Source organism: Hemiscyllium ocellatum, chromosome 3 (assembly GCF_020745735.1).
Source record: "Hemiscyllium ocellatum isolate sHemOce1 chromosome 3, sHemOce1.pat.X.cur, whole genome shotgun sequence".
Classification (NCBI taxonomy): Eukaryota; Metazoa; Chordata; class Chondrichthyes; order Orectolobiformes; family Hemiscylliidae; genus Hemiscyllium; species Hemiscyllium ocellatum.
The window spans coordinates 84,848,875-84,875,549 of NC_083403.1; the positions used below are offsets into that span (position 1 = coordinate 84,848,875).

Sequence of the window (26,675 nt, forward strand, 5' to 3'; positions counted from 1 at the left end):
GGACATTTTGGTCAGTATGGTCCAGTTAGGGCCAAAGGGCCTGTCTCCATGCTGTCAGACTCTATGACTCTATGTCTGTACAACAGAGCTGGGAAGGAATGTAACATTAGACAGAGGTAGGTAGATACATAGATCAGAAATAGCCTGGTTAGTACACATTTGCATTTCATATTGTAGGGGTCCACTACTAATTTCTAATATAGCTTGTATGGGCAGTACATTTTTGCTTACCAATCATAGCAAACAAATCTGAGTGATACACAGATCCTTCATTATCATGGCCACCTTGCAATCCTGGTCTGTATAGGACACGACTGACAGCAAGACCGAAGTATGCACCAAAAGCATGAATAGTCATCGACGCACCAACATCTTTGGCCTGTAAAATACCCAGATACCTTGGTTAGTGAAAATGCATAAACCTTCAAAATGCCTAGTTCAGGCAACATCTCAGAGAAAGAAAAAAATTCAGCTATAGTTCTTTTTAGACCTTGGAGTTCAGCTTCATAGCTCCTTGAAAGTGGGGTCGCAGGTAGATAGGATAGTGAAGAAGGCATTTGGTATGCTTTCCTTTATTGGTCAGAGTATTGAGTACAAGAGTTGGGAGGTCATGTTGTGGATGTACAGGAAATTGGTTAGGCCACTGTTGGATTATTGCATGCAAGTCTGGTCTCCTTCCTATTGGAAAGATGTTATGAAACTTGAAAGGATTCAGAAAAGATTTACAAGGATGTTGCCAGGGTTGGTGGATTTGAGCTACAGGGAGAGGCTGAACAGGCTGAGGCTGTTTTCCCTGGAGCGTCCGAGGCTGAGGAGTGACCTTATACAGATTTACAAAATTATGAGGGGCATGGATAGGATAAATAGACAAAATCTTTCCTCTGGGGTCGGGGAGTCCAGAACTAGAGGGCATTGGTTTAGGGTGAGAGAGGAAGGATATAAAAGAGACCTCAGGGGCAACTTTTTCACTCAGAGGGTGGTACGTGTATGGAATGAGCTGCCAGAGGGTGTGGTGGAGGCTGGTACAATTGCAACATTTAAGAGGCAGATGGATGGGTATATGAATAGGAAGGGTTTGGAGGGATATGGGCCAGGTACTAGCAGGTGAGACTAGATTGGGTTGGGATATCTGGTCGTCATGGATGGGTTGGACCGAAATAGACTTTGTCTATTTTATCCTATTCATGTCCCTCATAATCTTGTAAACCTTTATAAGGTCACCCCTCAGCCTCCGACGCTCCAGGGAAAATAGCCCCAGCCTGTTCAGCCTCTCCCTGTAGCTCAGATCCTCCAACCCTGGCAACATCCTTGTAAATCTTTTCTGAATCCTTTCAAGTTTCACAACTCTTTCCGATGCTATTATCTGAGAAGTTTTCATGCTTCAACAAAATTTTGATGGATTTTAAATTTTGGTGTCGTTATCCACAGCATAAAATGATCCCTGCACATGTGCAGATGCCGTCCATCAGCAGCAGAGCATGTGTAGCATTCCCTACAAAGTCCACCACAACTGCATATATGCTGCGGATGTCACAGCACTCGATTCTAAGAAGAATGCATCCATAACGATCTATGTTGTTCCATCAGATCACTTGGATTGGACCTGGTGTATGTAAGGTTTCCAAAAACTGTCCTCTGTTACTATTGTTTCTTTATAGTTATTTTCAATAATAGTTGTTCATGTTTATTCACCTGAATGCAGATCTGATCTTACTAGCTGGAGACAAGCAATGAGCAGACTCACAGAACCATAAGCTTTCAGGAAGTCAGCACCTGAAGTTAAATCCAGTAGCAACACTGAGCCAAGGGTGAAGGGCAAGGCTAGCCCAGCAAGCTAACCATGGAGGAGGTTGACAACTAGTCCAGAGGCTGTATTGTACAGCAGGCTTTACGGTCAAACTGATTACTACACCAGTCTGTCAATCAACATTGTAGGAAACTGACTTTGACTTGAGAAAGCAATTCTTTTCTAAACTCAGACCAGCTAAAAAGGATGGAATCATCTTCACAGTTACAGAACTGAAAGCATGTGGAAAATGCACTTACTGCCATACTTCAAAATTCTGGAGATGATGCAAAGAATTTCCAGAGACAAAAAGCAGACCCTGTCAATATTGCAGAAAGCAATGCTTACAGTCACAACAGCCTCTTAACATTACAAAATTCCGTACTAAGGAAATGTCACCACTTTTTAAGGCAAAGTTGAACAGCAAACCTGTTCTTTCTTGGTGAAATTGCAGATTGGGATAGTCAATATTGGAGTGCCAACAATGCTGTCAATGGCTCTCATACTCACTTCAGTTTGGTCACAGGGCCTGAAGTTACTGTTTTGTCATTCAGGCTTCAATGGATGTGGAAGTTTACCTTATAACCTTTATCCAATTGTAAAGCTCATGTGGAACCAGGTGCAAGGTCAAAGGCAAGGCTAGGTTCAGCAATGTCAAGGCACAAAGACAATATTTTTGAAATCCTTTATGCTATCTAAAACCAGCCATATTCGTTGCTCAGCAGGACAACTTGCAAAAACCTCAACTGCACTCTTAATGTAGATTCACCTATCAGTCAGAAACCAGCAAATGAATTTGAACCAACAATATTCAATGTACTTTAAAGTCCTGGGGAAACCGCTCATTGTCCACCATACCACACTGAAGACTGAAGCCTTTTGTAGTTATGTGCTATCAGTCACCTACTTGTTCACACTCACAGAAAACTTTCACACTCATTTAAAGTCAAAAATGAGATTCAGATTGAGGCCATGCCCCAGAAACAAGTTATTTGAAAGCTTGTACAGCCAACTATGTGGTTCTTGGCAATGGTATCAGTTCCCAAACTGGCTCAACATACCTGCTTCAATGAGAGCTAAATTGGAGCCATGGAGCAATAATTTATATACTGGAGTACTTAAGGAAGTGGCCCTAGAAATAGTTGTGATCATCTTCCAAAATTCTATCGATTCTAGACCAGTTTCTGTGGATTGGTGTGTAGCTAATGTAATCCCACTATTGAAAAGAGGAGGCAGACAGATATCAGGGAATTAGGCCAGTTAGCCTGTCATCAGTAATGAGAAAAGTTTTCAAATCCGTTATAAAAGATTTCGTAGCAGAGCACTTGGAAAACAGTGACAGGACTGGAAAGAGTCAGTGTGGATTTACAAAAGGGAAATCATGTTTGACAAATCTATTGGAATTTTTTAATGATGTAACTAATAGAGTTGACGATGTAAACCCAGTGAGTATGGTTTCTTTGCTCTTTCAGAAGGTTTCCATATAAGAGATAAGCATGTAAAATTAAAGCACTAGAGATTGGTGGCTAGTACACAGACATGGATAAAGAACTAACTGGCAAAGAGGAACAAAGAGCAGGAAAAAAAAGGGCCTTCTTCTGAGTGGCAAACAGTGAATAGTGGAGTACCATGAGGGTCAGTGCTTGGACCACAGTTATTCAAAATATGTATTCATCATTTAGATGAGGGAACTAAATGTCTTCCAGAGTTGAGAAGGTTGGCTTATGAGGAGAGATTGAGTAGACTGGGACCATACTCATTGGAATTTAGAAGAATGAGGGGGATCTTAAAGAAACATATACAATTATGAAGTGAGTAGAAAACATAGAAGCAGGGAGGTTGTTTCAACTGGCAGGTGAAACTAGAACTAGGGAACATAGCTTTAAAATTATGGGAGCAGGTTTAGGACTGAGTTGAGGAGGAACTTCTTCACCCAAAATGTTGTGAATTTGTGGAATATTGTGCGCACTGAAACAATTAGTTTAACTTGTTGAATGATTTTAGCCAAAGTTAGATAGATCTTTGAACAGTAAGGGAATTAAGAGCAGTGGGTAAGTGAAGCTGAGTCCATGAAAAGATCAGCTACGATCTTATTGAATGGTGTAGCAGGTTCAATGGGCCAGATGACTTATTCCTGTTTCTATTTGTTATGTTCTTATGTAAAATATCCAAATTTACAGAAAATACAAAGCTGGGGTGAGGGTGAATTATGAGAAGAATGCAGAGGTGCTTCACTGTGATCTGGACAAGTTGAGTGACGTGCAAATGCATGGCAAAAGAAATATAATATAGATAAATTAAAGCACTAAAGATTGGTGGCTTGTACACTGACATGGATAAAGAACTAACTGGCAAAGACAAACAAATATAATATGGATAAATATGAAGTTATGAAGAATGCTTTCAAGAAGGAGTTAGGTATAGTTCATAGGACTAAAAGGATCAAAATGTATGTGTAGAAAATGGAAATAGAGTACTGAATTGAATGATCAGACACGATCGTATTGAATGGTGTGGCAGACCCACAGCAGACAGCAGCCATCAAGGCATTTCCATCTTATAGGAATATTATGGCGATCCAGTGATTATTGTGGTTGCAGAGCCAGGCAGGACATTTCTTACCCCTCTTACCCCTCTTTGCCTATTGAGTCTCTCAGAGAACCTTTGAAGGGTTTTAGTTTGGTCTCTTCAAATTCAAGCATACATACCTTCAGGACTGTAGTGACCAAGTATTCATTGCAAGCAAATATGGTAATCTCGAGAAGAGTCATAATCAGCAGCTGGATTGGACTGGTTTTCCCCAAGACAGCACCAAATGAAATCAGGGCAGTTGCTGTGCTGAAGTCTGCATTTATTAAGCTACAGAACAAAAACATTTAAATTACTTGCCATTGTTTATTTTCTGAATTTAGTTTAATGGTTAATTAATGTCATTTGTAACCAATGGTTACAATTTTACTCAAAATACTCAACTGCTGTGCATCTTATAATCGATTATAATCAATTGAATTTAAATTATTTCTGTTCAAATTCACGTCCAGTGTACTTTTCAATATTATAGCTAGTAGTTACCTATGGCTAATTAGGAATGCAGGTGTGGATTATTAGATTTCAGATTAGTTGATAAAAAATAATAATAAATACCATCATTTGGTATGTTATCCTTTTCCATTTGAAGTGGAAAACTACAAGTAATGCATCAATTTTAAATAATACCAGAAAGACAAATGTATAACTGCCATGAAAAAACTGAAATGTAATATTTTTATTTGCTACTGGCTGTTTTTTGTGAGGCTGTGATTGAGATAATTTGTATACGAGGAAAGAAAAAAAGCAATTTTCACTATTTTCCTAATCTGTGTTTTACTTTCATGTACAATACATCCCTTATAAAGTTTTTTAAAAAAATAGTTACACTGTTGATTTGAACTATTTCTTTCATCTTTCTGTGAAGTAAGAGAAAACCCCAAATAATTATAATACAGACTAAAACTGTGACAATAAGGGTGGATTTTACTAATCTAGTGACATTGACATATTGAAAATTCAGATGCAGAGTTCAGAGGAAAGACTCAACAAAAATTCTTAACCATTAATTTCACATATGAGAAGACTATCATTAAACAAACAATTAATCAATAAAAGATTAAAAATACCTGAGAATGCCAACTTTGATTTTTCCACCTTTGAAATTGTGCAGCCAACCTTGCATCAGAATCCCCCACTGAAGACCAAATGCAGCAATGAGTAAATTAAATCCAACACTGCTGAATCCATAGTTCTTCAAGAAGGTCATCAGAAAACCAAATCCAACAAAAATCATAACGTGTATATCCTGGAAACCTGAATAAGGAATATGTATAACTCATTATCATCATTGGCTCATCCGAAACACTATATAGATGTGGGGGGCTGATTTCCCTGAATTCCAGTATGTCAATGCTGTGTAGGATTAGCACATTCAAATGCATTGCTTCTGGTCAATATCACAGGGCACTCTGGTTGTTGTCAGGGAGCAGCAATGAGAAGAGAACAAACCCCTTTGATCCATTGGATAATCTGGATACAGATCACTGCTTCTCTTTTGAGGGTCTTCAGGCTTGTTGTTAGACCTGGACTGTCCCGTTTGAATGAGAATTTCTGTGAACCAGAAGGAACTCTTTGAAATATTGGCTAAGTTGTAAGAAGCTTTACTCTCCCATTTGAATTGCTCCATGTGTTTTGAAAATCCTTGATGCTCAAATTGACACTGTCCACACCAGAAAATGAAAAACAGAAGAAGATTATGATGTACCACTGAATACACCATAATACAATGAATTGGAAAGGAAATTGCTTTCATAATGCTGTGATTATTTGTAAAAAAGATGAGCTGGCTAATAATCATAAGGATGTTTTGGAGAGAGTGCAGAATATTCTCAAAGGATAAAGAGATCAGCAGGACATTGTTGTGCACATTGGAACCAACGACATAGGAAGAGAAAAGGATGAAGTTTTGAAAAAAGAACATATGAAATTAAGCAGGAGGTTAATAGTAATATTTGTATTACTCCTGGTGCAAAGTGCTAGGGAGAGTAGGAATAGGTGAATACATGGCTGAGGATCTGATGCAGGGGAGAAGGATTCACATTTTTGGATTATTAGAATCTCTTTTGGGGTAGAAATGACCTGTTTAAGAAAGACATGAATTGAAAGGGGACTAATATACTGGCAGGGGGATTTCATAGAGCTGCACGGGAGGATTTAAATTAGTAATTTGGGGGGGTGGGGGTGGGGTGATACCCAGAGAGATACAAATGTTCTGCTATAATGTGTATTTCGTTAATGTGAATTTGCTGTAACATGATTGCTCAATTAGGGACACTGTTTCTTAAGCATAACCTTTTAAGATGTGTGTCGGGTGTAACACAATTACATCGCCAACCCTTTAAGCGTTGTTTCTAAAGCGTGATCTTTCTATAATGCGGGTTGCACAAAAATGCAACCATCGCATTACAGAAGAACTATCTGTCGTGAGAAAAGAGATCAGTCTAAGGCTGGAGCAGTTGGGAAAAGGAGCACATCAAACAGTCAAGGCAGGCAGGAGCAAAGTAGTAAGAGTCATAGTCATAGAGAAGTACAGCACTGAAACAGACCCTTCGGTCCAATCCGTCCATGCTGGCCAGATATCCTAGTGTCATTGGACAGCATTTCTTGACCATGTTCATTCCCTAGGATGAACTGATAAATTAACCTGCTAGAGGCCTGACAGATAAGGCAGATTAACTCAGGGCATGGTTGGGAACATGGGATTGGGATATCACAGCTAATACAGAGTTGTGGCTCAGAGATGGACAAGACTTTCAGCTACATTTTCCAGGATATAGATGCTACAGGAATGATAGAAGGGGGGTGGGGGCAAGTGAAGAGGGGGAGTGGTGTGTTTGATTAGGGATAGGGTTTGGATAGAGAGGAATTTGTTATGTGTACAAGAAATGTTTCTTATTCAGTTTGTGAAAATACCTACTAGAGAAGGAGCAAAACTTTATCATCTCTTGGGAAATAAGGTAAAGCATGTGACTGAGGTATCATTGGGGGATCACTTTGGGGTCAGTGATCATAATTCTATTAGTTTAAAAAAATTTGGAAAAGGATAGATCTGACCTAAAAGTTAAAATTCTAGAATGGAGGAAGGCAAATTTTGATTGTATTAAGCAAGAACTTGTAAAAGTAGATTTTTCCTGGTTATTTGCAAGTAAAGGGATGGCTGGAAAATGGGAAGTCTTCAAAAATGATGATAGTCCAGAGAGAGTACATTCCTGCTAGGATGAATGCTGGATGACTAGAGAAATTGAGGTTCCAGTCAAGAAAAAGAAGGAAGTATATGTTGGGAATAGACAGTAGGGATTAAGTGAATCTCTAGAAGAGAGTAAGGGCAGTAGGAGTATACTCAAGAGGGAAAATGGGAAAGGAAAACAGGGATAGAAAATAGCTTTGGCAAATAGGGTTATGGAGAATCCAAAGGGATCTTACAAATACATTAAATAGTAAATAGGGAGAGTATAGGGCCCTTAAAGATCAGCAAGACTGCCTATGCATGGAATTTCAGGATATGGGGAGGTACTAAACAAGTATTTTGCATCAGTGTTTAGTACAGAGAAGGACGTGGAAGCTAGAGAACTTGGAGGAAGCAATGGCAATATCTTGAAAAGTGTCCGTATTACAGAGGACATCGTAAAATGCATAAAGGTGGATAAATCCCCAGGACCTGATCAGGTGTACCCTAGAGCTCTGTGGGAAGCTAGCGAAGTGATTGCTGGGCCCCTTGCTGAGAAATTTGCATCATCGATAGCCACAGGTGAGGTGCCAGAAGACTGGAGGTTGGTTAACGTGGTGCCATTATTTAAGAAAGGTAGTAAGGAAAACTCAGGGACTATAGACCAATGAGCCTGACAACAATGGTGGCCAAGTTGTTGAAGGGGATTCTAAGGGACAGGATTTACATGTATTTGAAAGGAAAAGACTGATTTGGGATAGTCAACATGACTTTGTGCATGAGAAATCATGACTCAATATCCTGACCAAGTTTTTTGAGGAAGTGATGAAGAGGCAGAGTGGTGGATGTGGTCTATATGGACTTCAGTAAGACATTTGACAAGGTACTGCATGATGGACTGGTTTACAAGGCTAGATCACATGATATACAGGGAGAACTAGCTATTTAGATACAGAAATTGCTTAAAAGACAGAGACAGAGGGTGGTGGTGGACAGTGATTTTTGGACAGGAGGCCTGTGACCAGTAGTGTGCCACAATGATTGGTGTAGGGTCCACTACTTTTTGTCTTTTACTTAAATATGTGGATGTCAATACAGGAGGTACGGTTAGTAAGTTTGCAGATGATACCAAAGTTGGAGGTGTAGTAGTCAGCCAAGAAGGTTATTTCAGAGTACAACGGGACCTTAATTAGATGGGTGGAGGAGTGGCAAATGGAATTTAATTTTAAAAAAATGTGAGGTGCTACATTTTGGAAAAGCAAATCAGGGCAGGATTTATACACTTAATGGTAAGATCCTGGGTGGTTTTGCTGAATAAAGAAACCTTGGAGCACAGGTTCATAGTTCCTTGAATGTAGAGTCACAGATGGTCAGGATAGGGAAGAAGGCGTTTGGTATGCTTGCCTTTCTAAAGGGCAAACTTTTAAATTGCATGTCGCCTATAATGTACTTGGTTCGCTAACACTTTAACTGCTATTTCAACTGTGCGATTCTTGTATAACGCAGGGTTGCACAGGAACTATCATGCTATAAAAGAAATGACTGTAGATTGATTTTGGATATCTGGTTAGCATGAATGAGTTTGATTGAAGGGTCTGTTTCAATGCTGTACATCTCTATGACTCCATGACTATAGTGCTGCACAGGACCAGAGAACTGCTGAGAAAAGTGATATGCTTTCAAAGCATTGCATAGTCCCGTAATACACGAATCCTAAATTTCAAAGTAAGCTGTAATTTAGACTATATTAGGAAGGGATGCTGATTTATTGGCAAGTCAGTCAAAGCACTGTAATGAACAGAGCACCAGAGGTCACTTGCAAACAGACCTCCACCAATCCTCCCCACAACCATCATGTTTTGTTTATTTCAAATAAGGCACAATTCCTGAACAAATTCTTTTTACCTATAGAGGACTGTACTTTGTGCGTGAATACATTCAGTTTCTAGCAATTGCAAGTGATGCAAATGATTATCCATGATCTAGAGTCATGCAGCAGGCTGGAGAGGTGAATGGCCTACTCCTCTCTTTGTTCCTGTTTTTTTAAATTTTGTGAGCCCATCTGATCATCTTAACTTGGCTACGAGTATTAGTGAACAATCCTAATGGTTTATTCTAAGTGCTGCACAATTGCAGACTCACATCTAATGACAGACATTTTGATCTGATATTTTTAAGCATCAGATGGTTGAGTACACTTAATATTCTAGATTAGAGTGATGCTGGAAAAGCGCAGCCAGTCAGGCAGCATTTGAGGAGAAGAAAAATTGTTGTTTCGGGTAAAAGCCCTTCATCAGGACTGAAGTCAGGGAGCCTCCAGGGTGGAGAGATAAATGGGAGAGGGGTAGGGCTGGGGAGAAGGTAACAAAGAGTACACTAGGTGAATGAAGGGGGGGGGGGGGGTGGTGAAATGGAGGGGTTAGAGAGGAGGGTGGAGTGGATAGCTGGGAAGGAAGATTGGCAGGTAGGACCGGTCATGAGGATGGTGCTGAGCTGGAAGATTGGAACTGGGGTAAGGTGGGGGTAGGGGAAATGAGGAAACTAGTGAAGTCCACATTGATGCCCTAGAGTTGGAGTGTTCAGAGTCGGAAGATGAGGTGTTCTTCCTCCAGGCATTGGGTGGTGAGGGAATGGTGATGGAAGAGGCCCAGGACCTGCATGGCCTTGGCAGAGTGGGAGGGGAAATTGAAATGTTGGGCCACTGGGGGGTGGGCTTGATTGGTGCTGATGTCCCGGAAATGTTCCCGAAAGCGCTCTGTGAGAAGGTGTCCAGTCTCCCCAATGTAGAGGAGACTGCATCGAGAGCAACGGATACACTAAATGACATTGGTGGATGTGCAGGTGAAACTTTGATGGATGTTTAAGGCTCCTTCGGGGCCTTGGATGGAGGTGAGGGGAGAGGTGTGGGCGCAGGTTTTGCAATTCTGGCAGTGGCAGGAGAAGGTGCCAGGTGGGGAGGGTGGGTTGATGGGATGCGTGGACCTGACAAGGTAGTCACGGAGGGAACGGTCTTTGCGGAAACAGAAAGGGGTGGGGATGGAAATATATCCCTGGTGGTGGGGTCCATTTGGAGCTGGCGGAAATGTTGGCAGATGATGCAGTTTATGCGAAGGTTGGTGGGGTGGAAGGTGAGGACCAGGGGGTTCTGTCCTTTTTACGGTTAGATGGGTGGGGTTTGAGGGTGGAGGGGCGGGATGTGGACGAGATACATTGGAGGGCATCTTCAACCACGTGGGAAGGGAAATTGCGGTCTTTAAAGAAGGAGGCCAACTGATGTGTTCTGTGGTAGAACTGGTCCCCCTGGAAGCAGATCATTTTGCCTACAATTAATATTCTGCCTATTGCAAATAGCCAAGGGATGTACTGTTGGTGATGAACTGGCAGTCACTTGGATGTACAGCTTATATATCTGGCATTGAACTGGTGCTAACATACATACACAACAAAATTCAACATCTGCAGGCAAAACTCCCATATCTGTGATTTTTTAGCCTATTTTAAATCAATCAAGGGCATTCTCAGGAACAGAACCTTGTGGATATGGAAGATTGACTGTATCACATTAGCCATGTGTGTGGTAGGCAGTCTTCTCAGTTTGATAGTATCATACCTTTGTGGAAGGTTCCACTCATGTTGCTATTACATTGTGAAACAAAGAGCTGCAAACTCGAGCCAAAGTACTCCCTAAGCTGCATGGCTGTGTGTACTGCAGCCTCTCCAATATTCTATGCACCATGATCAGTGTTCGACTGCTGACAATGCAATGACTTCTGGTTCCTGAAGTTGCTGTTACGCACAGTTCTAGGAAGCCCAGGTAACCAGCCAAAAAAAATTAGAGGGAGCAGTACATATAGCTGAAGGGTTTGAGATAATTTACTCTTCCAGGATAGTTTAAACTGCACTGAACACTTCATAACCAAAGGTGACCTTATACCAATTTGTGAGTATGCATGATACTCACTGGGCAATGATCTGATTGCAATATGCATTATCATGCAGCTTCATTTTGATGCATCCTTTTTCAGTGCCAAGCTCACATGCTGAGCAAATAGTTTGCGCCTTCATTATGAGATTGCTTTTAGAATAAATTATGATAACACCAGGTTATAGTTCAACAGTGTTATTTGAATTCACAAGCTTTCAAAGATCTGCCCCTTCATCAGGTGAAGACTTATTAATAACAGAGATTCATATTTAAACAATTGAGACAAAGTCCATCTTTATTCAATTCACAGCTCATGGGTTCCCAAGGTCGAATAAAAGATTGGAATCACATTTTCAACTGCTGCAGAAAGCAGACATTGAAGCTGCTGAATCTCAGGCTGTTGAAATCCTGGACCGATCTGCCATGCCACCAAAGCTGCCACAGAAGCTGCCTCAAGGGTTCACCTGGTTGCTGAAGCCAAAAGATGCCACAGAAGTTGCCTTAAGGGATTATAGGCTGTTGGAATCCCAGACAGAACCCACCTCACCACTGAAGAAACTGCTGGCCTGGGCCATTGGAATACTGGGTTGGACCCATCACGCCACCGAAGACACTGAAGCTGCCGAAGCAGACCACCATTCTGTAGGGCCCAGAAGAACATCACTGCAATGGCCACGAGGATTGGGCCATCCTGCCTTGGTCACTGCAGCAATCTCTGAAACATCTTGGATTGTGTCTCATTCCAGATATGATCTCTTCTCCCTGACTATTGAAGCCTTCTAATTGTGTAGTTCCACCAGCTCATCTCTTAAATAGACCTGAGATGACTCGTAATAGCTAAGTTAAGGCCAATCTTGAAACCAAAGGAGCCAAACAAATTGTTTTTAAAATAACTCCATGAAGGTGGTATCGCATTGCCAAGTTGCCCTTTATTCATGCATAGTATATGACACTGACTCAGCTAGCTCAGAGCTTGCTCCTGAAGTGAACAGAACCTCTGACACTTTTGTTTATATCTGTCAGCCAGGGCTCTTTGATTGGACCATGCTAACAGCCCCAGTCAGGGAACTCATATTCTTAGAGATCCACTTGGCTGATCCCATTCCAATCACTAACATTATGACTAGATAAGTGGGGGGAGGGGAAATGCAAATCAGCTCCCCTCTTTTTAACCCTTTCAATTGGCTACACTAAGAATTTCAAATTATTTCAACACCCAGCTATATCACAACTCAATTAAAATGTGGCGATCGTCCAAATTAATGAGCTAATTACAAGTTTTTCTTGAATGAATGGAAGAGGAATTTTATTATTTACTAATCCTGAGAAAAATAATGAAACACAGTTTCCAAAGAAGGGTCACTCGACCCAAAATATAAACTCTGATTTCTCTCCACAGATGCTACCAGACCTGCTGAGCTTTTCCAGCAATTTCTGTTTTTGTTTCAGGTCTTACATATTGACGGTTTCATGAGTCTGACTCAATTTGGTCAGATTATCACTGTGACCACCTCAAGTCAGTGTTTTTCCTTTATTAAAACTACTTTTGCCCATGAAAGATCCTAGGTATTAAAAGTCTGATGATGTAATTTGAAAATTGATTTTTCTCAACCACCATGTTGAAGAAATAGAGCTCCTTAAATGCATTCAGTTCAGAGGTGACATTGGTCATGGAATGGGGCCCATCAAGCTATGTCAGGACATTTTTATTTGCAGCTGCAGAACAAAATATAGCAAATTTCTCATCACATATGGGAAATATATAGTCAGCATGAGATGAGGGGACATTCCATTGAAAACTTAATTTTCATGTAAGAGAATAAAAATGTAAATGACAGCTGACTCTAGCAAAGATCCTCCTCCAATGAATATAGCTACAGAACATGTTGACTCTCTAGATTGCAAGATATAGTGGCATGGTGCAAATGTCTACGGGTTCCTTATGTGGTATACTGTATTAGCGAATAGTCTTGCAATGTCAAAAGAAAGCATAGGTACAACATTTCTATCCATTGGCAATTTGCATATAGTTACTGCAAAGGTGAAGCAATCCTTCACTGTCTAAGTGAAGTGCTCAGAACTAATTGTAGAAACTCACATAAACATATCGCCAATTGATGTTACGCAGTGTTGGTCATAAATAAGATCGGTTGTAATTCGACATTAGTGTGTGCTTCTTGTGTGGTCTTACATATGTTGATGTACAGAACCATGAGGATGACATACACTTGTGCCTTCTTTTGTAACTTAATTTTCAGTAGGACTGTGTGATGATGTGGGTCCAATGGATATGATTTCAATGACAATTCCAATCCTTTACTGTGAATTGCAAATATATATATCTGGATGGCATTGATAGCTGCAATACAGCACTTATTCATGCTGCATATGAGAACCAGGTTAGTCACTGGGGATCAATCAAAGCATGTGTTAAATTAGCTGTATTTTCAAGATCTCAGTGCTTTCCATGGACACTGAATTCTGATGGGATAGCAAAGAATGGTGGAGGTAAAATCTTCAATAATACCTCTTCTAATTTGATGTGAATAGGAGCATCAAAATTAAAACCATGCATAATGACAAACTCCTCATTTTCAGAAACTGGATGATCAAAAAAATCCACTACATGTTTGGTGCCATTATTCATTGTACTCATGAAACACTTATCCTTGAGTGGGTTTACAATATGGGCATGTTTCAAGCAGGTATTCTTTATAGTGTGGTCAACTATTGAGGAAATACAGCAGCAATGAAAAAAAATGGAAGAATTCTCCAGACTTCAGAACAAATGCAGTGCAAATCATGGCATAAATTAGTAATCGAACAAATAGTTTGCCCAGTCTTGTTCTGCATAGTACTCTCTTATTTGTGATAAGTATACCACTTGAGCATTTTCTGTACTCTTGGATATGAAAACTGGCACAACCTTAGCTCTAATAGACTCTTGGAGAAATAAAATAGAAAAGTGCCCAGTCTACCTCAAATAATCCTGGAAAGGTGAGGTTTCTCAAAAGTTGTCCAGTTCCACTGCTAAGATGCAGTAGAAACCCAAATGGTATTTTCAACTACTAGGATGCTGCCATCAATCAAAAACAATGTCCTGCACAAGTGAATGATATGGTATATGCATTTCAGTGCTGATGCTGTAAGTCCCAGTGCTTGGTTGATCACCATTGCATGCACCATATTTCCTAATGGAAATAGCTCTCACCTGCCCCAGCTTCCCAAGTTACTAACTGTCCTACTCTCTGTGTTTTCTACTTACTCACTGGTGACACCTCACCATTTTTCCTTCATCTGGCATCATTACTCAGAGCTCTTCCATCTCCTTCAATCATATTGAAATAGCTTGTCCTTTCAGCTTTCTGTCCATTAGCTATGCTTAATTAGGTTTTACTGGCAAAACTCAGAGATAGGGCTGAGACTCCTCAGTATCAGTTTTAGGGAGTTTCATGGAAGGTTTCCCTTTGTAAGCCCTAGAGCCTTTCTCATGCAATATTCTGCTGCTCACCTGATTAATTATGCAACTGGCCTCTATAGCACACCTCTTGTATAATTTTGTGAGCAGAGACAGAGATGCTCACTGCCATCAGGATCTCCCAACACTCATGCTGTGGGTGCCATATTTAAATCTCAGCTGTGAACCACCTCAAATTCTGCAAATCAGGAACAACCATTCCAAATGGTTTATACAATCACAACTTGAAATAAATAGCTGAGAAAAGGAATATGAAATTCTGGTAGATGGGATAATGGACAGGAGGATTATCCTCTTAGGACAACCAATGAGAACACAGCTCTAGACACTGCCAACCTGGACAGCTTTGGAGATGCCGGTGTTGGACTGGGGTGTACAAAGTTAAAAATCACACAACACCAGGTTATAGTCCAACAGGTTTAATTAGAAACACACTAGCTTTCGGAGCGACGCTCCTTCATCAGGTGGTAGTGGAGGGCTCAATCCTAACACAGAATTTATAGCAAAAATTTACAGTGTGATGTAACTGAAATTATACATTGAAAAATTGATTGTCTGTTGAGTCTTTCATCTGTTTGAAAACCATGATAGTTTCACTTCTTTCATGTGTAAATCACAAAACCTTTTTTTAAAAAGTTGCATTCTCAGGTTAGCTGTTAACAATGAGTGTTAGCTAGACAATATGTTGAAGGTGTTAGCCCCCTGCGTTCTTTGTCTATGCCATAATGTTTAGATTGATTCTAATCTAAAAAGTGAGATAACAGAGTTTTACATAAATTCATGCAGTTTTTGAGCAAAGTACAACGTAATTTTGCAAATACAAATTCACCCCACAAAATATATGTGTGCATGTGGGTCTTTGTCTGTGTGTGTGTGTGTGTGTGTGTGTGTCTGTCTGGGTTGGGGATTGTGGAGGAAGTGAGGACTGCAGATGCTGGAGAACAGAGCTGAAAATGTGTTGCTGGAAAAGCATAGCAGGTCAGGCAGCATCCAAGGAGCAGGAGAATCAACGTTATGGGCATGAGACCTTATTCAGGAATAAGGAAAGTGTGTCCAGCAGGATAAGATAAAACGTAGGGAGGAGAGACTTGGGGGAGGGACATTGGAAATGCGATAAGTGGAAGGAGGTCAAGGTGAGGGTGATAGGCCGGAGTGGGAGTGGGGGCGGAGAGGTTAGGAAGGCGATGCTGAGTTCGAGGGATTTGACTGAGATAAGGTGGGGGGAGGGGAAATGAGGAAACTGGAGAAATCTGAGTTCATCCCTTGTGGTTGGAGGGTTCCTAGGGGGAAAATGAGGCGCTCTTCCTCCAGCCGTCGTGTTGCTATGGTCTGGCGATGGAGGAGTCCAAGGACCTGCATGTCCTTGGTAGAGTGGGAGGGGGAGTTGAAGTGTTGAGCCACGGGGTGGTTCGGTTGGTTGGTCCGGGTGTCCCAGAGGTGTTCTCTGAAACGATCCGCAAGTCACATATAGACGAGGCCACATCGGGTGCAGCGGATGCAGTAAATGATGTGTATGGAGGTGCAGGTGAATTTGTGGCGGATCTGGAAGAATCCCTTGGGGGAGGTGTGGGCGCAAGTCTTGCATTTCTTGCGGTTGAGGGGAAGGTGCCGGGAGTGGAGGTTGGGTTGGTGGGGGGTGTCGACCTGGCGAGGGAGTCACGGAGGGAGTGATCTTTTCGGAACCTGATAGGGGAGGGGAGGGAAATATATCTCTGGTGGTGGGGTCCGTTTTGGAGGTGGCGGAAGTGACGACGGATGATACAATGTATATGGAGGTTGGTGGGGTGGTAGGTGAGGACCACTGGGGTTCTGTCCAGGTGGCGATTGGAGGGGCGGGCTCAAGGGGGCGATTGGAGGGACTGGGCTCAAGGGATTGTGAGTGTGAGAAAGTGTATGTGTGTGTGTAGTGCGTGCAGAGTGTCTTAAGTCTGTGAGGAAGTGCATGTCTGATTGTGGGAGTGTGTGTGTGTGTCTGTAAGGGTGTGTGTGGGTGTCTGTGTGCGCGTCTGTGTATATGTGTGTCCATGTGTATGTGTGTATAGGAGTGTGTGTGTGTGTGTGTGTGTGTGTGTGTGTAGGAATATCTGTGTGCGTGTATAGTGCAATGGTGGTCACCTGTAATGTGACATGAACCCAAGGTTCCAGTTGAGGCCCTCCCTATGGATACCGAACTTAGCTATCAGCCTCTGCTCGGCTACTTTTTGCTGCTGGCTCTCCCGAAGTCCACCTTGGAGGATGGTCACCCGAAGGTCTGAGGTCGAATGTCCTGGAGCACTGAAGTGTTCCCCAATTGGGAGGAAACCCTCCTATCTGTTGATTGTTGTGTGGCGCTTATTCATCCGTTATCGTAGCCTTTGCTCAGTTTCCCCAATGTACCATGCCTCAGGGCATCCTTGCCTGCAACGTATAAGATAGACAACGTTGGCTGAGTCACATGAATACCTGACATGTACAAGGTGGGAGGTGTCCCCACGGATAATGGTGGTATCTATGTCCACACTCTAATATGTCTTGAAATGCCTACCATGACAGGGTTGTATGGAGTTGTCCTGAGAGCCGGGCAGCTTGCTACGAACAATGATCTGTTTGAGGTTTGGCAGTTGTTTAAAGGCAAGTAGTGGAGGTGTGGGGAAGGTCTTGGTGAGGTGCTCATCCTCATTGATAATGTGTTGCAGGTCATGAAGAACATGGCGTAGTTTTTCAGCTCCTGGGAAATACTGGACAATGAAGAGTACCCTGTCAGTTGCAGCACGTGGCTGTCTCCTGAGGAGGTCATTACAGTTCCTTGCTGTGGCACATTGGAACTGGAGGTTGATGAGTTGGGCATTGTACCCCATTCTTGTGAGAGCATCCCTGGGTACTTCCAGGTGTCTGTCACGTTCTTCCTCATCTGAGCAGATCCGGTGTATGCATAGGACTTGTCCATAAGAGATGGATGTTTTAATATGTTTGGGTGGAAGCTGAAGAAGTGTAACATTGTGAGGTAGTCTGTGGATTTGCGGTAGAGTGTGGTGCTGAGGTGTCCATCCTTGATGGAGATGCATGTGTCCAAGAATGAGACAGACAGTCGAGAGTAGTCCATGGTGAGTTTGATGATGGGATGAAACTTGTTGATATCACTTTGTAATTTTATCAATGATTCCTTGCCATTGGTCCAGAGGAAGAAAATGTCATCAGTGTACCTGGTGTATAGTGTTGGTTGGAGATCCTGCATAGAGAAGAAGTTTTGTTTGAACCTATGCATAAAAATGTTGGGGTGCAAATTTGGTCCCCATGGCTGTTCCATGAGTCTGGATGAAGAACTAGTTGTTAAATGTGAAGACGTTGTGATCGAGGATAAAGCAGATGAGGTGTAGGACGGTGTTCGGAGATTGGCAGTTGCTGGTGTTGAGTACTGAGGCTGTTGCCACGATGCCATCATTGTGGGAGATGCTGGTGTAGGGTGTGGAAACGTCCATTGTGACGAGGAATGTTCCCGGTTCAACTGGTCCATGGGTGCTGAGTTTTTGTAAGAAATCCATAGTGTTGCAACAGAAACTGGGATCCCTGTACAATAGGTTTCACGATGCCTTCAACATAGCCGGAGAGATTCTCACATAGGGTCCCATTGCCCGATACGATGGGACATCCTGGTGCGTTGGCTTTGTGTACTTTTGGAAGGCAATAAAAGTCGCCTACACAGGAAGTACGTGGGATGAGGGCGCGTAGGGATCTCTGAAGGGCTGGATCCAGTTCTGATCAATGTGATTAATTCACGGGTGTGCTCTTTGGTCGGATCAGCTGGTAGTTGCCTGTAGTGTTCCTGGTTGTTCATTTGTCAGTACACTTCCTTACAGTAATCTGCTCTATTTTGAATGACAATGGCTCCTCCTTTATCTGCTGGTTTGATGACAATGTTGTGATTGATTTTGAGAGCCTGGATGGCATTGCATTGTGAACGGGTGATGTTTTGCTCTACCTTATGCGTACGGCTGATGAATCTGGCATTTATATATTTCCTGACGGTTTGAACATACATGTCAAGCTCAGGGCAGCGGCCCTCTGGTGGGGTCCACGTTGACACCTTCTTTGGTCACTCTGGACAGAGATAGCCACCCCAGGTCAATGCAGTTTTCACTGTCATGTCCTTCTTCATTCCACAAGATTAACTGTTGACATCTTCTTACTGCTACCTCACACTCATTCTAACTCTACCATTGCACACTCCCCTGACCTCGACTTATGGTCTACAACTCTCAATATTGCATGCAGCATATTTCCTAATGGAAATAGCTCTCACCCGTCCCAACCTCCCCAGTTACTAACTGTCCTGCTCTCTGTGCTTCCTACTACTCATTGGTGACAGCTCACCATTTTTCTTCATCTGGGATCATTACACAGAGCTCTTCCATCTACTTTGATCATATTCAAACCCTTCCGTCATACCACTGCAATCACCTGGATTGACATCTTCACAGCATCCTGATTGACATAATTGTAATCATCAGACTGGTTTGACTTCACTGTTTGACTGACCATGACTGACCCCTTTATACTGAGATTGGATGATACCTTCATCTGAATGTGGCATGAGGTGTATTCACCTGACCAAGGACTTAATCCCATGAGACTTTCAGACATGGCCATTCAATTGAAGCACAGGGAATGTGTTTACAATATAAGCTGCTCGCACGTGTCATAGGAAGGACATAGATATGGCGTGGTGCTGTATTATATATTGCCTACTTCATTGACTACTTAGTACTGGCAACCATGACAAGTTGCTTAGTTTTCTGTCTGTGCAAAAGTTAAGAAAACCATACAAAAGGGAAGCACGGTGGCACAGTTGCCTCACAGCGCCAGAGACCCGGGTTCAGTTCCCACCTCAGGTGACTGACTGTGTGGAGTTTGCACATTCTCCCCATGTCTGCGTGGGTTTCCTCCGGGTGCTCCGGTTTCCTCCCACAATCCAAAGATGTACAGGTTGGGTGAATTGGCCATGCTAACTTGCCCATAGTGTTAGGTGAAGGGGTAAATGTAAGGGAATGGGTCTGGGTGGGTTGCGCTTCAGCGGGTCGGTGTGGACTTGTTGGGCCGAAGGACCTGTTTCCACACTGTAAGTAATCTAATCTAATCTAAAACTACTACCCAGTGGCTCTGACCTCCATAATCATGAAGTGTCGAGAGACTGGTCATTCCCTCCCAGCCTGTCTCGATCTCCTGCAATTTGCCCACCAAAATAACAGGTCCACAGTGGACAACATTTCCCCAGCTCTAGAACATCTGGATAAAAAGGACACCTAAGTCAGACTCCTACTCATTGACTACAGATCCATCTTCAACACAATATTCCCCCCATCAGACTAAAAACTCAGACCTAGGACTCAGCTCCACCCTCTTCAACAGGATCCTCAGCTTACTGATCCACAGACCATAATCAGTGATAATCCACAATAACCCTCAATACTGGAGCCCTCCAAGGTTGTGTTCTGAGCCTGTTACTGTACTGCTTGTACAGCCATGTCTGTATAGCTAAATTCTGAATGAACATCACCTACAAGTTTGATGATGATGCCACTGTGGGTCAGAATGCAGAAAGGAGATAGAAGGCATGGTGTCATGGTGCAATGATAACATTCTCTCTCAATGTCAGCAAACACAAGATCATTGACTTCAGGAAGAAAGGAGAAGGACATGCCCCTCTCTAAATGAATGGAACTGAGGTGACAGTGTTGAGAGTGTCAAATTTCTAGCAGTGATGATAGCAGACAACCAGTCCTGGACTTCCCAGTAGATGTGATGGTCAAGAAGACATAACAATGCCTTTTCTTCCTCAGGTGGCTAATACGTTTGATATGTCAATAAGGACTGTCACCAAGTTCTGCAGAGGCATCATTGAGAGCATACTGTCCAGGTGCATAACAGCCTGGTAAGGCAACCACTCTGCCCAGGACTGTAAGAAACTACAGAAGGTTGTGTGCACAATCCAGATCATCACGAAAGCCAACCTCCCATCCATGAATTCCATTTACACTTCTTGCTGCCATAGAAAGGCTGCCAACATCATCAAAGACTCCTTCCACCCTAGCAATCCTCCCGACAATCTCTTCCGTCAGGCAAAAGCTTGAACACACAAACCAACAGCTTTCCTGCAGTAATTAGACTGATGAATAGATTCTCTAACTTCAAATGATATTAATCTGGCTAATGTTGATCTTGCTTTGTGCACCTCCTATGCAGTCATAACCTGCATTCTTCGCTGTCTAAGCCCCCTATGATCTGTATATCTTTGATTGCTATGATCTGCTTGCAATGCTCGCAAAACAAAGCTTTTCACTGTACTTAGGTACATGTGATTACAATAAATCAAATCAAATCAAATCAAATCAAAGACAAAGCAGGTCATAGGTACTGTGAGTATCCAAGTTAGTGCAAAGTGTGTATGAGTGCTGAGCTAAAATAGTTGAGATGCCCCCTGTATGAGATGGGTGTGTCCCTGCTAGAAGAACAACCTAGCATGTGTACTCCAATGTAAGGCGTCCATGAATTTAAAGTTCAGTGGTGAATTGATGAAGTGTTTTATTGGTTCATCCAAGATCGCCATGGTGATGTGGTGGAGATTGGTGCTTTGCCAATGCCAACTTGGTGGATGAAGAGTTAAAGTGCTCCTGCCCATGGTGTTACAATGAAGTGCTAGGGAATGATGGCCAACATGAAAGCCTGGAGAAGACATCAGAAGTTGCACTCCCCAGCTAACCGTCCAGAATTTCAATTCAGGAATCGATCCCCTTTTATTTCCCCCCAGTACGAGGGAAGATCACAAGCTAAAAATAAATAGGGCAAGATGATGAGCCAATGATGAGATGTAAATGCATGAAAATAGAGCCCTAGCTGTAACTAAGTTCTCATCCAGACATCGAACCTTTAAGGGTAAATTTAAATCTTTTCTGTGACATCAAGAATCCAACTGTTTTCATTCTCACCACATTTTCGCAGATTTCTCACTATTGCTCATATCATTGAGAGGATTGCCACAGAAAACTGTCTAACATTACATATGATTCTGTGACTGAACACTTGCAGAAAAATATTGAATATTCCATAAGAATTACACTAAAAATCAATATGAGATTATCGGTCAGGCTTGCAATATCACTTAGGCTTTCCAGGAGTGACATATATTTATATGCAGAGACCTGAACAAATTTGTTCAGGTTTTGTGTTTTTTTAAATATGGAGATCAATTGTTCCCTGCTGAATTCGCCACAGTCTTGAATCATGAGACTGATTTATCAAAGAAAATTTACTAACAGAACAAACTGAATATTGAGAATGTATATCTACAGAACATTAATACTTAATAGAATTGAACTTTTAAATGTTGACAACTTCTCTGTCAATCTGTTGATACATTCTGCAGAAGACTCAATTAACAGCTTCATACTAACTTGTCCACAAGAGGACGCTATGACTTAATTTCTATAGGTTTACAGTCTGTTCTATAAAACAGGATGAAGTTGCAATAACGTACGTTTAACAAAATATTCCAGTTTGATTTTCATGTTATGAATATATATTTGTCAAAATCAGATTACATTTATTTGACAGATGTCTTTGGGCCACAGGAAAGTTTAGAAGTACTCATTCTACCAAGATATCTGGCAATCTATGTTTGAATCTACTATGTTTAAATCTACGTATTTAGGAAGTAGACACGTTAATCACAGATTACTATACAATTCTCAATGACTAATGGATTATTTGGGGTTATGGTCACACAAGATGGAGAATTTTACTTTTCACGAAATTGTCAATTTGAAAAAAAATAGTTGGAGGCTCTACTTCTAGGAAGCATAGTCAAAAGATTATAACCAAACTATTCAGGGGTGTAATTATGAAAAACCTTTTCATGCAAAGGGTGATGGAAATTTAAAACGCACTCAAACAACATCAATTGATGCAGATTGGTTAAATTAATACTGAGGTTATTGAATTTTTTAAAAAATCAATCAAGTTTATCAAGGAGTTAGAGAAAAAACGAGTATATAGCTATCAGATTGGTCATGGTTTCACTGTATGGTGTAATAAGTTTGAGGAACTAAATGGCATGCTCCTGTTCTTAATGTAATAGCTTGCAGAAATCCAGTATGTAAAAGGGATTTTGGTTTGAAAGGATCATTCCAAGTTCAAGGTCTAAGCTGGAGTTTGCAGAGGTCTACATTGATATTTAAAAGTTGGAGTGATTTTGCCATTTGTTAAGGTCGTGTAGAATAAAGGAAGATATAACTTTAAATTGTTTTCTTAGCGTAATAACATTAATAAATTTAGATTATAGGATACAGTAAAGTTCAGCAATATCCTTAGTCATGCCCTTCAATTATTTCATCTTAAACATAGATGATCCAAAATGGATGTACAAGACACATGCATTGTGACTATCAATCCCACTGCTGACCAATTGAAACACCATTGTTGTAACTTTTACATTTGTGCAAAGTGCTGGATCTTAGGGCAATTGTCAGTTTAAGCTATTCATTACATTTAAACGCAAATACCTTCAAATGCCTTTTTACATAGTACAATAGTTTTCCTTTAACTTGGAGAGGGACAACTAGGTCAGCATTTTACAGACTCACACCAGATGCAAGAATTCTAAACTGAGGAAACAACTCCCATTTCCCGATTGATGGATAAATATAGAAGTTGCCAGAAATGTGGAACAGGTTGAGGAATGACAGAAAGGGGAGTTCAAACTTTAGGTATGAAAAATCAGAAGTCATTACTGAGGGTCTGTTTTATTTGTGTTGAAATATCTGCAATACGTTGAGGTATTTAAGGTTTATTTATTAGACAGTAACTTAGGGTATGGAAAATGAGCCTTGCTAAAATTGTGAAATGCCATCAGCTTGGGTATTTTGGTTGCATTAATATAAAAGTTGCAATAATAATTGTTTTGCAAACCAGCAGTCAGATCCATCATCACATTGCAGGTGTCATATCCAGCCCTTAGATCACCTATGTCTTGGCATGAAAGAATAAAGAAAAACCTAGAGATTTTGGTGAATTCTATTAAATCCTGTAAACTCATCATCATAACATTATTGTTCTGAGAAAGTAGTTGAAATGCTCTGTTATGCCTTCCTTTGTGCTCCTTTTCTTTGTTCTACCCATTATTAATGTGTACAAAAGCAGAGCATTTTCTTCCAATAACATGCAATGAAATCAAATATAAAGCAATTGTCATTCAAATATTGCAGAACCCTCTTTAAGTCATATGAAATGCTGTTGGCGTAGATTTCTACGTCAAGGACATTGAAGAAGATTTTCTCACAAACATCTACTTTATTCATTACAAGTTATAGAGTATCAGAAACATTTCAATGATATAATATCCATAGAGCTTGGAGTGAATAGTGGATAAATAGTGTGGGCTTTACATTCATAGTTTGTTTAAATATTGTTCTGCTTATCTCATATCTTTTGCAACATCTTATCATATTTTACAAACAAAAATGAAGACTTATGCATGCACAAAACTGCACTGATAAAGACAGTGGGGTTAATTTGTAATTTCACTGGCTGCGTGGTAACATATGGTTCATTCACCTGTTGTACAGCTTGCTCAATGTAATTCCAGTCAAACTAATGAGGATAAAATCATGTAACATCAGTAAAAAACACCTAAACTAGAATAATAATTGGATTACTAACACTAAAGAATAAACTTGCAGAAAGTAGTTTCTCCATTAAATGAGTAGTTTTAGATGTATTTACATAAAAAATTATATACAAGAAATGAAAACAAGAAGTTCACAACAGCAGAAATAGGAACACATTTAAGATAAATCTAAACTTTTAGATACTGGCAGGCTCTTTCAATAATTTCTATTTTCAATTTCAGAGTTCAGCATTTTTAACTTTTATCTCTAGCTTTTAAGTACAGTATTTCTGGAATTTGCCATGAATTTGCAAACAACTTAAAAAAAGTGTATCTTCCAAACTTTAGTCAGGATTTGGATTATTCTTGTGCAAACATACCTTAAATGGGTGGCATGGTGGCTCAGTGGCTAGCACTGCTGCCTCACAGTGCCAGGGACCCAAGTTCAATTCCAATCTTGGGTCACTGACTGTGTGGAGCTTGCACATTCTCCCCATATCTGTATGGGCTTTCTCCCACAATCCAAAGATATGCAGGTTAGGTGAATTGGCTATTTAAAGTTGCCCATAGGATACAGGGATATATAGGTTAGGGGTAAGTGCAGAGTATTGGGGTTGGGCAGATAACTCTTTAGAGGACTGGTGTGGATTTTTTGAGCCAAATGGCATGTTTGTAGGGATTCTTGAATTATTAGAGACTCAAGTAAATAACTTGACTTAAATATTTTACACAACTACTGTATACCTTATACACACAATTGCAAATCTAACGTAACTCATTTTTAATGAATACTAAGTTACATTTTAAGGAAGAGGCATGTATGTTTTAACAATTAGGAAGAAAAACCACTAGTGAAAAAGAAAATTTCAAACTTTGCAATGTCGAAATGCACCATAAGCTTCAATTTTATGAAAAACAATGAAAAAAACCCAAAGAGCTATGGATGCCGAAATTGAGAAACAAAAACACAAACTTCTAAAGAAGGGTCACTGGAACCCAAACATTAACTCTGCTTTCTCTCCACAGATGCTGCTCGATTGCTGAGCTGTCCCAGCAATTTCTGTTTTTGTTATGAAGAACAGTGCCCTGTCAGTATTTAGAACACAGGCTGTGAAGCCACATCAATTTCACTATACAACAATTTTATTTGAGGACTTGTATTTTAAATTCTTCTGTGAGTATCCCCATACAAATATGAAGAAGTAAAATATTTAAACATTCCCATAAATGCAGATTAGTAAACAAGCTTATCTCTGTGTTACAGCAAAGATGATATTAAACAATTCTGAAACAAAGAAGCCTATATTTTTGTAAGCCTTTTTATATACTTTTCTTATGATGCCATAGGAAATGACTTTTGTTTTACTCAAGAATTTTTTTTAGAAAATATGTGAATACTTGGACAAATTATACTTAAAAAGCTGTATTTCATAGAAAAAAATAATATTTCAGGCTTTAAGGACATCATCATATTATTGCAAAAGAAAAATACATTTATTTTTATATATGTATCACACAACAATAAGTAACAACATAAGCTTAGATTATTGCATGTTTACTTTCGATATACTCACTTGGATAGATTTTGTAGACTTGTTGCATTTTGTCAGTATTGTTAGGTGCAAGTCTAGAATTAGCTCCATCATCATAGGTAATAAAAAATCCATATAAAATAATGATCACAGCTTCTAGTGCAATTGCCAGAATAGGAAATTTAAAACGCATATTGGTAGAATATGACGCAGGCATCTTGCAGTTTTTCTTTATCTGAGCAAACTTTCTGAGATCTACTGTTGAGTTTAAAAGTGACTTTTAATAACTGCAAACTGATAGGTGGAGAATAAAACTGTTGGTAGTTCACACCCACAACAAAAGGGTGGGACCAACTGGCAAGCAGCTATATCTCCTTTGCTGGATACTTCCATTTTGTAGTATTTTACAAAGGAAATACTAATAATCATCTAAATTTCTAAGGAGTAAGGTTGGGCCCCCAGAAAATATTGCAAATTGGGCATAAAAGCAAAATGTGAGAAGCGTTCTGCATTCACACTTTGCAAAACAAATTTCCTTAAAAAAATCAACAAATAATATGGC

General features: G+C 40.6%; 1 protein-coding gene across 3 annotated transcripts in view; it reads right to left on the bottom strand.

Annotated features, from left to right (window-relative positions):
• LOC132833327 (ammonium transporter Rh type A-like) overlaps window positions 1-26,380 on the bottom strand; it is a 47,322-nt gene extending 20,942 nt beyond the window's left edge. Inside the window, exons 1-4 of one of the 3 annotated variants that reach the window (XM_060851505.1) lie at window positions 26,156-26,378; window positions 5,443-5,629; window positions 4,495-4,645; window positions 232-379 (exon numbers count right to left, since the gene is read on the bottom strand). In XM_060851505.1, coding sequence (XP_060707488.1) covers window positions 232-379; window positions 4,495-4,645; window positions 5,443-5,629; window positions 26,156-26,330 — 661 coding nt within the window. In that variant the 5' untranslated portion in view covers window positions 26,331-26,378. Of the gene's footprint in view, window positions 1-231; window positions 380-4,494; window positions 4,646-5,442; window positions 5,630-24,961; window positions 25,044-26,155 lie in introns of those variants that run through there. The other 2 variants (XM_060851523.1, XM_060851514.1) reach the window with 2 other exon arrangements.
• Between the last annotated feature and the right edge of the window lie 295 nt (window positions 26,381-26,675).